The 12,622-nt window shown below is 41.2% G+C and overlaps 1 protein-coding gene across 1 annotated transcript in view; it reads left to right on the forward strand.

The window, feature by feature from the left end:
* Nucleotides 1-12,622, forward strand: part of MTR (5-methyltetrahydrofolate-homocysteine methyltransferase) — a 100,086-nt gene that overhangs the window by 61,937 nt on the left and 25,527 nt on the right. Inside the window, exon 19 of the mRNA XM_060243312.1 lies at nucleotides 10,780-10,869. Coding sequence (XP_060099295.1) covers nucleotides 10,780-10,869 — 90 coding nt within the window. The remainder of the gene's footprint in view (nucleotides 1-10,779; nucleotides 10,870-12,622) is intronic.

Here is a 12,622-nt window from a genome sequence, read left to right on the forward strand (position 1 = left end):
AAGACACAAGGATCAAAGGAATAAAAGTGGATGATGTAGAATTTAAAATGAAAAGCTATGCTCATGTGGTTCTAACAGACTTGGATCCCCAAAAATGGTTATAATATATAATTGAACATATAGGAAAATTTGTATCCCTCTCAGGATCCAAAAACAAGAAGATGACAAAAGTGATAACAAAATTTTTAATGCAGCAAGAATATGATACTATAAAGATTATAGAATGTACAGTCGCCACCAATCCCATTAAATATTTGGGGATAAATGTGACTGGGCAAAACTGTAATCTTTTTAAAAACAGTTATCAGAAGATTTGGAAACTGATAAAAGCAGATTGAGTCAGTTGAGCTCTGGGAGAGAGATTGAGTCAGTTGAGCTCTGGGAGAGAGATTAAGTCAGTTGAACTCTGGGAGAGAGCGGGAAAGATGTTGCTGAAGGGGTGAGTGTTTGCCTTTTCTTAACTGCTGGGGAGAAGTAGCTGAGTGCTACTGTGTGAGAAAAGAGTCTGAGTTTGTGTGGTTGCTGGGGAACTGCTGTTTCTCTTTGTTTTGACTGGGCTGTAGTTGAGTGTAGATGATTGCATCAGGTGATTGCTGCTGATTGGAAATGTCTGTGTTGCCTGGGGCTGACTGCTGGCCCCACCCTCTTTGCATTTATAAGACTGCACCTCACCAGAAGCAGGAGCCGAAGGGCAAGAGCTAAAGAATTCTTGGCCTGTGGCTCTTGCCTGGGGGCTCTGAAAGAAGCCCAGATAGGACCAGAAGTGAGGGCCCTTTTCTCCTTGTGTTCCCAATAAGGTAAGTAGACTTTCCACAAAGAGAGCCACAAAAACACAAAGGTATTAAAGGGGGGATTGTATATTAAAAAAGCAATTATGAAGGCAGAATACCAGCAGGGGATTGGTGCTTTCCAGTGCTTTGCACTGAGTGTCACATGTACGACTATCTGCCCACCAGACAGAAGTCTTGGATGTGTGCTCAGTGTAAGGAGCTCCTGGTTCTTGGAACAAGTTTGCACCCTTGAGGCCAAGGTGGCTGACCTGGAAAAGCAGAAACAGGCACCTGGAGAAGATTCTCGGGGACTTCTTAGATGTGTCCCACTCTGAAAATGGCAGCCCCGCTGCTGCCAAGGGGGATGAGGGTCGAGAGGAAACAGGGTACATTGCTTAAGGATAAAGGGAATGTGCCTTTAGAAAGGACCTCTTGTTCAATTGGTGAACGGGTATCCTTTTGCACCAAGGAACCATCCCTGGTCAGGGAGGAAGGGGGGCTCTTGGTAGTTGGTGATTCGATCCTTAGGCAAGTAGACAGCTGGGTTCCAAAACCATGTACTGACCATCTGGTGACTTGTCTGCCTGGTACAAAGGTAGTGAACATTACGTGAGTTCCAGATAGTGTCAAGTCTGCTGTAGAACTGTATCTTTGGTTCAGGAAAAGGATCCTGGGTAAAAGCCATACTGTATACTGATGCTGCTAGCTTGATCTCTTTTTCCTTTCCCCCCTTCCCTTCCTTTGTTATGTAGCACTGCTTTGAAATGGGAATATGGGAACAAGATAGTAAAGCCTTCTCAGCAGAACACAGGTGGGAGTGGTGCCAGGGAGACGGCCAAGGCCGGCCAGGCCTGAGAACGAAATAGTAACAGCAATGTGTGAATGTGCCCTGCATAGAGTACCCCTCCCTCAAGAATCCTTTTGATGTATACCTTAAATGCTTGCTTTGACCATGTACTTGCCAGTCTTTCAATTTAACTCTATAGTCTAACAACATGTTACAATAAACTAGAAACTTTTATCAAAAAGGTCTCGTTATTGAAACATCAGACTTGACAGATAGGCTAATAGACAGTGCTGGGGAGGAGCCAGTGGTCATGGTACATGTTGGTCGCAAGGAGTTGGAATTGACTGTGTGACTGAACAACAAAATATACAAATTCTAGAAGTGCCCGAGGTAAAATCGGGGAGTTGGAATGCTTAGTGTTGGGGGAAAATATAGACATTGTGGGTATTTCAGAAACTTGGTGGAATGAGGAGAATCAGTGGGACACAGTGATTCCTGGATATGAATTATATCGGAAGGATAGGGAGAGAAGTGTTGGAGGTGGGAGGTGGCTCTGTATGTCAGAGAGGGTATGCAGTCCAATAAGATTGAGAAGGTAAGAGAATTAGATTCCCTTCTAGAAATGCTTTGGGTTGAAATAGTAGGCCCAAAAGGAAGCTTAATTCTGGGAGTTTGTTATCGCCTATCAGATCAAAAGATAGAGAATGATTATAAGATGATGAAAGAATTAAAGATAGCAGCTAGACATAAAAACTGTGTCATAATAGGTGATTTTAACTACACACACATTGATTCAGTCAGTTCAGTTTGCCTTTATTATGGTCAAAGACCAGAAACTTAAATACCCATGGATAAAATGCCACAGGATACAATAACATAGATTTTACAAGCATATTAAAGGAATAAAATGTTAAAATTCCACAACTTGAGTTAAAGATTTTCTTATCCCTATGACACGCCACCCAAATCTAGCTACCTGCTAAGTAACATCAGGATGCCTGTCTGAAAGAAGTCTTCTCAAAAGGCACAGTCTTTGTCTGCCAGTGGGGGCAATGTTGATTCGGTCATTATGTGCTCGGGTCGGGAGAAAGAAATCGAGTTCCTAGACACTCTCATTGATTGTGCTATGGAGCAGATGGTCACAGTACCTCCCAGGGGAGAGGTGATCCTGGATTTGGTCCTAAGTAAAGCCCAAGACCTGGTGATAGATGTAAAAGTGATTGTATCACTTGGCAGCAATAAGCATAATGTTGTTGAGTTGACCATTTATATAAATAGGGAGTTGCCCAAAAAGACCAACACAACCACTTTTAACTTTAAAAGGAGTAAATTCTCTGAAATGAGGAAGCATGTGAAGAGGAAACTGAAAGGAACGGTGAATATGGTCAAAACCCTTGGGGAAGTTTGGAGACTATTTAAAACTACAATCCTGGAAGCTCAACTAAAATATATATTGCAAATCAGGAAAGGCACAAATAGGTATAGAAAAAGGCCTATATGGTTAACAAACCAAGTAATGGAAGCTGTAAAAGGTAAGAAGGATTCCTTTAAGCAGTGGAAAGCTAGTCCAAGTGAGGTTAATAAAAGGGAATACTGGCTGTGGCAAAAAAAAAATGAAAGTCAGGCAGGCAAAAAGGGACTATGAGGAGCATATTACAAAAAACCGTAAAGACTAACAATAAAAATTTCTTCAAATATATTAGAAGCAGGAAACCAGGCAGAGAGGCAGTGAGGCCCTTGGATGACCAAGGGGTCAAAGGATTGCTGAAGGAGGATAGGGAAATGGCTGAGAAGCTGAATGCATTTTTTCCTCTGTCTTCACTGTGGAAGTGTTTGCCCACTCCAGAACTGCTAACTTTGAAGGGATGTTGAAGGACCTGAGTCAGATTGAGGTGATGAGAGAGGAGGTCCTACAACTGATAGACAAAAACTAATAAGTTACCAGGCCTAGATGGCATACATCCAAGAGTTCTGAAAGAACTCAAAGGTGAACTTGTGGATCTCCTGACAAAAATACGTAATCTTTCATTGAAACTGGACTCCCTTCCTGAGGACTGGAAGGTAGCAAATATCACCCCCATCTTTAAAAAGGGTTCCAGAGGAGATCCGGGAAATTACAGGCCAGTCAGTCTAACTTCAATACTGGGAATGTTTGTAGAAACCTTTATCAGAGAGAATGAGTAGGCACATTGATGAACACAAGTTACAGAGGAAGACTCAGCATGGGTTCTATAAGGGAAGATCTTTTCTCACTAACCTGTTAGAGTTCTTTGAGGGGGTGAACAAACATGTGGACCCAATGGATGTTGCTTACCTTGACTTCTAGAAAGCTTTTGATAAAGTTCCTCATCAAAGACTCCTAAGTAAGCTCAAGAGTTGGAGTAAGCAGTGAAGTGGCTAAGTTTGTGGATGATATTAAATTGTTAAAGGTGGTAAAAACCAGAGAGGATTGTGAGGCACTCCAAAGGGATCTGTCGAGGCTGGACGAGTAGGCGTCAACATGGCAAATGAAGTTCAACGTGGCCAAGTGCAAAGTAATGCACATTGGGGCCAAAAATCCTAACTATAAATACAAGTTGATGGGGTGTGAACTGGCGGAGACTGACCAAGAGAGAGATCTTGGGGTTGTGGTAGATAACTCACTAAAAATGTCAAGGCAGTGTGCAATTGCAAAAAAAAAAAGGCCAACGCTATGCTGGGAATTATTAGGAAGGGAATTGAAAACAAATCAGCCAGTATCATAATGCCCCTGTATAAATTGATAGTGCAGCCTTATTCGGAATACTGTATACAATTCTGGTCACTGCAGCTCAAAAATGATATTATAGCATTGGGAAAAGTGCAGAGAAGGGTAATAAGAATGATTAAAGGGTTGGAACACTTTCCCTGAGTGCTTGGGGCTCTTTAGCTTAGAGAAACGTCAACTGAGGGGTGACATAATCAAGGTTTGCAAGATTATGCATGGGATAGAGAAGGTAGAGAAAAATTTACTTTTCTCCCTTTCTCACAATATGTGGACATTCAATGAAACTGCTGAGCAGTTGTGTTAGAATGGATAAAAGAAAGTACTTCTTCACCCAAATGGTAATTAACTTATGGAATTCACTGTCAGAGGAGGTGGTGGTGGTTGCAAGCATAGCCAGCTTCAAGAGGGGATTGGATAAACATATGGAGCAGAGGTCCATCAGCGGCTATTAGCCACAGTGTATTGTTGGAATTCTCTTTCTGGGGCAGTGATGCTGTGTATTCTTGGTGCTTGCGGGGGGGGGGGGGTGGCGGGGTGGAACAGTGGGAGAGCTTCTAGTGTCCTGGCCCCACTGATGGATCTCCTGATGGCACCTGGTGTGTTGGGGGGTTTTGGCCACTGTGTAACACAGAGTGTTGGACTGGCTGGGCCATTGGCCTGATCCAACATGGCTGTTCTTACATTCTTATTTATTGAAATGGAAAAAAAAATAATAATCTTGTGGCTGGGAAGAACCTCTGTAATCAGAATGAGTGTACTGCCAAAACTTTTTAAAATTCCAAATGCTACCTATAAATGTTGAATTTTGAAAGAGTCATAAGACAAAAAGAAATTTATTTGGAATGACAGGAATCCAAGAATAAGCTTTAAAATATTACAAGATGAGAAAAAAGAGAGGAGGGTTTGCAGTTCTAAATTTAAAATTATATTATCAAGCAGCAGGCCTGATTTAGTTTGTGGACTGGATTAAAAACCCAGGATAAAGAATATTAAAACTTTAATCAGCAGATTTAGATGAAGGCTTGCACAATTATTTATGGATTAAGAAATCAATTAAAACAATCATAACACCAGAAAGGCACCATATAATCTGAGATAGGCTTTTGAGAATGCTGGAATTTATTGAGCCCTCCAAATTCAATGCTTGTGTCACCAAAAGAAGTTTGTCATCATAAAGGAAGGTAGTTCCCTGTGCAAGCACTAGTTGTTTACAACTCTGGGGTGACGTTGCTTTCATGATGTTTTCATGGCAGACTTTTCATGGGGTGGTTTGCCACTGCCTTCCCCAGTCATTTACACTTTACCCCCAGCAATCTGGGTACTCATTTTACTGACCTCGGAAGGATGGAAAGCTGAGTCAACCTTGAGTCAGCTACCTAAACCCAGCTTCTGCTGGCATCAAACTCAGGTCATGAGCAGAGCTTGGACTGCAGTACTGCAGTTTACCACTCTGCGTCATGGAGCTCTTTTATCAGCCCCACCCACCTCTCAGGGTGTCTGTTGTGGGGGGAAAAGATATAGGAGATTGTAAGCCACTCTGAGTCTCTGATTCAAAGAGAAGAGGAAAAGGAAAGGAAAGGAAAGGATATGACCCCTGTGCAAGCACCAGTCGTTTCCGACTCTGGGGTGATGTCACATCACGATGTTTTCACGGCAGACTTTTTATGAAGTGGTTTGCCATTGCCTTTCCCAGTCATCTACACTTTCCCCCCAGCAAGCTGGGTACTCATTTTACCGACCTCGGAAGGATGGAAGGCTGAGTCAACCTTGAGCCGGCTACCTGAATCCAGCTTCCGCTGGAATTGAACTCAGGTCGTGAGCAGAGAGTTCAGACTGCAGTACTGCAGCTTTACCACTCTGCGCCACGTGGCTGCTTCAGAGAGAAGGGCGGGGTATAAATCTGTAGTCTTCTTCATAAGAATCATAGAGTTGAAATGGACTTCCAGGGTCATCTAGTCCAACCCCCTGCACAGTGCAGGAAACCCACAAATACCTACCCCAAATTCACAGGATCTTCATCGCTGTCAGATGGCCATCTAGCCTCTGTTTAAAAACCTCCAAGGAAGGAGAGCCTACCACCTCCTGAGGAAGCCTGTTCCACTGAGGAATCGCTGTAATGGTCAGGAAGTTCTTCCTTATGTTGAGCTGGAAACTCTTTTGATTTAATTTCAACCCATTGGTTCTGGTCCTACCTTCTGGGGCCACAGAAAACAATTCCACACCATCCTCTAATTGACAGCCCTTCAAGTACTTGAAGATGGTGATCATATCAGCCGCCTCCTCTCCAAGCTAAACATCCCCAGCTCTTTCAACCTTTCCTTATAGGACTTGGTCTCCAGACCCCACGCCAGAAATTAATTTATCCAGAAAATGATAAATTAATTTTTTTAAATGAATGGCAATATGGTAAATGCTCAGGGTAAAATCAAGTCCTGGCAAGATATTAGAGATGAAGGAATCAATGTTCAGTGGTTTCTATATTATCAATCATCTTCAAGAGTAAAGAAGGTGGAAGGTGGAACTCGAAGAGAAGTGACTGAGATTGAACAGCTGATTGTAAAATAAAAAGGCTATTTACTATGATGGATATATAAGATTACTTCAGTTAGAAAAAGAAGAACAAGTGAAAAAATGTAAGATTAACTGGATGCAGAATTTTTGAGAGCAGATACGTATGCATCAAAGGGAATAGTTATGGGGAAAAGAAATTAAGTTTGCAGCCAGCCAGGTCTTAAGAGAAAACTGGTACAAAATGTTTTTAAGATGGTATGTAACCCCGAAGGATATTGTGAAGTTGACAAAAATTGCAAAGGAGATGCTAGAAATGTTAAGACATAGATGGAACCTTTTACCATATGTGGTGGACTTGTTAAAAAAGCAAAAAGATATTGGAAGGAAATACATGGAAAATGCAGAACATATTAAAATTTTAATTCCCTATGAAAGCTAAGAATATGTTATTAGGTATACTGCCAAATAAATCACAAAATTTTTTAGAAGAGATATTCAACTACATGGTGAAAGTGGCTAGAATTATCTGTGCAACAAAATGGAAATTGGATGTCTGTCCAAGTTTAGAAGAATGGGAAAATAAACTTGCCGACTATGCAGTAATTGCGAAATTAACAGCCTATTTGAGAAACAGATCAATTATGAAATTTGAGGAGACATGGAATGTGTATTATGTAAACATAAGAATAGTTTAATGATGAGAGATAATTTAAAATTTGTATATAAATGTATTGCAATGCAGAAGCAGAATGAGAACAATTTTTAAATGTAACTTAAATATAAATGTACAAGAAAGTGGATTTTGAGCAGGAAAACAGAAATAAGGACTACTGCATTTTGTAGATAATGTCTTTTAAATTATAACGAGATGTTGAGGAGAAATATTTTCTATTTTGTATACTCTGTAACATGTGATTATCCTTGATAGAATGTGAGGGTGATCCGGCTGCAACATCTGTCTCCACACTGATCACCAGGGTTGATTTGACTGATCTGATTGGCTAGGTGGGTGTCCCTTACCTCCCTCACTGCTCCCTGTGTCTCCCTGCCGATGCTGCACACTCGGTGGAAGAGGACGACCTTCCCAGATAGAAGGAGTGTACAGTTCTTCAGTCAAGGATATATGATAGCTGCACTTCCCTGCTTGAACCGCCAAACAAGCTCAAGGTCCATTTGTAGGGATTATCCTTGATATATGCAATTATGTTACAGAAAGAAAAGGAGGGATTATTATGTATCTCTTCTATACTTTGTTTTCTAAAATAAAGAAAAGAGAATTGCTGCATTTCTATGTCACCTCTGGGGAAAACCTGAACTGATGCAGGGTACCTCTAGGAATTTCTGGAAACTGTGCTGAAACCATAGAGTTTCTGATGTTTCCTAGAGTTACCCACATCATTTGGGTATCCCCTGGAAGTCATATAGCAATGCAGGCAATGTCGCTAGTTTTTAATTTTTTTCCTGCCACTAGTCGGGCAAAGAGGGTTGCTGAAGGCAGGCCTTCTGCCAAAGTGGGAAGTCTGGCAGGCCTGCATTATCTTAGGCCTGAGGCTGAGGAGTGCAGTGGCCTGTAGACTCAAGACACACACAGACCTTGCAGCCAGATTTTCTCTGGACCTGAATTTCCCAAGCACCCTTCAAACCTCAGCATTGGAGTGGGGAAAATGGAGAGAAAAAAGGGGACAGTGTGTAAGAACCCGTATAGGGAGAGAGAGAGCATTCAGTCTCTGAAGTGGGTTGGCATTGTGAAGCCTCTTTTGGAATGAGCTAATCCCTTACCCCAAAATGGGGGTGAGTCTAACCTGAAGGGAATTAGTAGGAATCCATTCAGATAGTTGTGTTAGGGAGCTTCATTGTTCTCTAGCTGGCTTCTTGGTGTTTTGCCCTATGTGTTTGTAATGTACCCATGTTAATCTGCTCTGTTTATGTAACTGTTTTCTTATGTCATCTCTTGTTGTAGTATTTGTTTAATAAACTAGCAGTTTTGTTCACTTTGCACAGATCCTTCACTCTTCGTATATGGCCATTCAACCAAGAATAGTCTCACTGAAGAGGGACCTGCCTGGGGGCAGGAAGGGCCCTCCCCAGTGAAGCCCTTGAACCTGGGTGGTGGCAGCTGATCAAGGCCCTTGTCTGCTCCAAGGTTGTCTCAAACGCAAGAAGGATCTTTTGTTAACTTGGGGTTTTTTTTGGTATTTGCTATAGTCTAAGGACTCTAAAGACAGAGAATACTTTTGGCAACCCTTAGCCTGTTAGGAAGAGGCACTTCTAGGCTTCTTCCAAGCTGATTCTCTGCTTGTCAGGATTGTGCTTGGAACTCTGACAACTGAAGAAGCAGTTGTCAGCACTAAAACCTTTGCCCAAAATTTATTGGAAGGAGAGCAGGTTCAGAATTCTCAAACCCAGCAATAGAAGGAGGTTGCTAGAAGTCTTTGTGCACAGTTTCTCTTTTCTGAGATGCCTAGGAAAAAGTGGGATAAATCTATAACAAATAAATGTATCTTCCCCCTCATTATTTAGGGATTGTGCATGGATCCAGACCTGCTCACATTGTCCTCCTTTTTACTGGGCAATTAGATGCCTGCTTCTTTTATGTATGTACAGAATTCTGGTTGTTGTTGTTTAAAAGGAAGCATAGCTCCAGCGTTGCAAGTGGTGTGAATAAACAGCTTAAGACTTCTTTAAACACATACACACCTTTATATTTAGGTAAAAACACATTCAGATAATGGGGAAAGGATAGTATGTAATTTATATTGAAGGCAGGAGTTGACTGTAGTGATTAGCATAGTGAATAGCTAAGGTTCTTATTAAAGGCTTTGTTCAAAACATTTAGGAAGAAGTTAAAGAGAAAGGGCAAACATGGTAGGTATAGATGAGGTATAAAGGCATGAGGGGATGAAGGTAAATTGAAAGAGCCTTTTTGGCTTTGGCCTGGTGGAACACTCTCCCTGCTGTGATCCAAGCCTTGCGGGACTTAATGCAGTTCTACAGGGCCTGCAAAACAGAGATATTCCACCAGGCCTATGGTTGAGGCGGTGGAGATCTGTTCTGGCCTTCCTGCACTGCTTGCTTGCTATGTGCAATCTGTTTTGTCCTCATCTGCCCCATCAGCACTGTCATCCATCTGCACATATGTGGGGGACCTATATGGAAGCAATTGGATATGATATAACTGTTGATGCCATCAATTGTTTTATTGTTTAATGTTTGGGTTGAAGTTTTAAAAGATGGATTTTGTATTTGTTATTTGTTGTAACCTGCCCTCAGCCTTGCTTGTGAGGTAGGGTGGACTGGAAGTCCAATGATAAATAATGATAAATAAAAAACAGTGTGGAAGATTTTCAGAGGCAGGTCACTGTTCCCCATTTATAAGTAGGTAATGGAGGTAGAGAAACTTTCACATAGTTTTATGACATTAGAAAAATGTAACGAAGGCGGGTGGGGACACCAGTTGAAGACCTTTCCTAAACAGAGTAAAACAGGATGAGCTGCTCAGTTAAGCAGATTAAATGTTCTAGTTCTGTAAGGCTTTTGATTAATTTGTGATTCATTAAGTGACATAACATAAACTTTAACCATCAGGAACTGTAACAAAGCCAAATTAATTTGTTAGATTCTTAAAATGAGTTGCCACTAGGCTGGCCAGGGATAAATTTAAATTAAATTCCCAGGGAAAAAAACTTAACACTTCAGTTCTTTCAGCATTTCTTTTTTCAACTGTTGGGACATTTGTGTTTTGATGCCTTCCCTCATTTGGAAGCCAAAACCTTTAACTTCTTGCAGAACATTAAGCAGCCTAGTCTTATCAGCTTCCATATATCATGAGGATGGTTTGGGAATGGATCAGTGGAAGCTATATCTGAATTAGAAGTCACTAACCAGAAGGTTAGTGGGTTTGTTTAAATATAGTTTGAGCAGCAGTAGCAACAACAACAAAAAATCTTTCTCTGTCTCAATTCCAGACCCATGCTGAAGGAGGAAAGAAAGTGGTGCAGACTGATGAATTCCGTAAAGGCTCTGTAGAGGAAAGACTGGAGTATGCACTTGTCAAGGTGAATTTCTATGCATAGTTCCATGTCAAAACTGGTTGGGATCAAAATATGATATCTATGAGCTTTAATTCTTTGTGTTTTCTTACCCACATTATTTCAAACACTTGAAATCACTAAAAATACAACAAACTTTGAAAATAACTTGTTTTTAAGATCATCTGTATTTCTTGGTTGAAGAGAATGCTATCGGACAACACTACATTTTCACAAGTTGAGGTTTTCAAGCTGTCCAGTTTGCAGTCTTCCTGGATTTCTTTGTGGGGCACACTTGGACATGGCCTTCAGTTGGTACATGTGGAAATTCATTTGTAAAGTTTCATCTCAAAGAATAAAGACAAGTGAATGTTCACTATCAGCTATCCAAGTCTCAACAACCTTCTGAGACATAGACGATAAATTATAGAGTACTAGTTCAACCAAGGCAGATTTGCAGTAACTCTCACAAGTTCCTAGATCCCTGTCAAACTGGTTAACACTGATGAAGGTGCTTTCCACAGAGATAGGCTTGTGTGGTTTCCCTGTTGCTGGAATTCCTGAAGATAAAGTGTCATGGAACAGGGCTTCCATGTGGCACGTTTCCCTGGCCCAGGGGATGTTGGGTAGCTAGTGCTGAAGGACTGTCTTTATCCTTCTATCACTGCAAGGGAAGGGGTTTGAGTCTTTCTTTAAAAAAAAAAAGATAGCTGAGCAATTCAGAGAATTTATTACATATAGTGTTACAATGGTATATTGATATAATGGTATTCTAGTGCCAGTTTTTTTTTTTTAAAGAAGCCCCAGTTTGGCCAGAAGGAAATAGCTGCCACAGGGACAGGGTCAGGGAAAATAGTTGCCATGTGGGTGGGGAATACAGAATTTTCCAACACACATTTAAGTCATCTGGGTTTTACTGTTATCTTTCTCAAAGCCTTGGAGCAAAGCATGCTTGAGAAAGATCAAAGAAAATCCCAGGAGATGAACAAATGCATCATGATGCTGCGGGGCAGCAGGAAAATCCGGCTTCTTCCCAACAGCCTTGAACCTGTATGGAAATGGCAAAAGTCTACTGCAAACTATACCAGTCAGCTCATAAAACAGAACAATGGCCACCATGGGTTTAACAGACTGAAAATATTTAGCTAAGCTTACTGTGATTATTAAATGGTTTCACTTATCATTAACAGTATTGAGCATATCTGAAATTGCCAATGTGTGAAAGGGGTGTTATTCCTCTTAGAAACCAGTTCTCATTCTTTTATTTTTAAGCAACTGGGGGACCGCACATTATGTATATAGAGAGAGATTGATTGATTTGATTGATTGATTGATTTAGGCTATTTATAGTCCCCCCTTTCCCAAGGATGGGCTCAGGGCAGATAACAACATAGTAAAAACAATATAAACCATACAGAAAACCAGACCAATATGAACCATACATTTAGATAGATCATAAATAAGTTATAAGTGGTGGCTCAGTTGGGCACATATACATACTAGAGTCTAGAACAGTAAATGGGATTTACGGTTTTATTGCAATCGCACACTGTGTGGCAGCGTGTGTGGCAGCAACCAGGTGATGAATACAAAGACAAGTGTGTCTTGCCTACAGTAAAGCATGGTGGGAATGTCATGGTCTGGGGCTGCATGAGTGCTGCCGGCACTGGGGAGCTACAGTTCATTGAGGGAGCCATGGACACTCATGATGTTTGTGCCCTACAGCTTTTTCTGTTATGCTAGCCCCCTTGAGTTTGCAGAAATAAGTCAGGGTATGAAT

This window comes from Heteronotia binoei, chromosome 1 (assembly GCF_032191835.1).
Source record: "Heteronotia binoei isolate CCM8104 ecotype False Entrance Well chromosome 1, APGP_CSIRO_Hbin_v1, whole genome shotgun sequence".
NCBI classification, from domain to species: domain Eukaryota; kingdom Metazoa; phylum Chordata; class Lepidosauria; order Squamata; family Gekkonidae; genus Heteronotia; species Heteronotia binoei.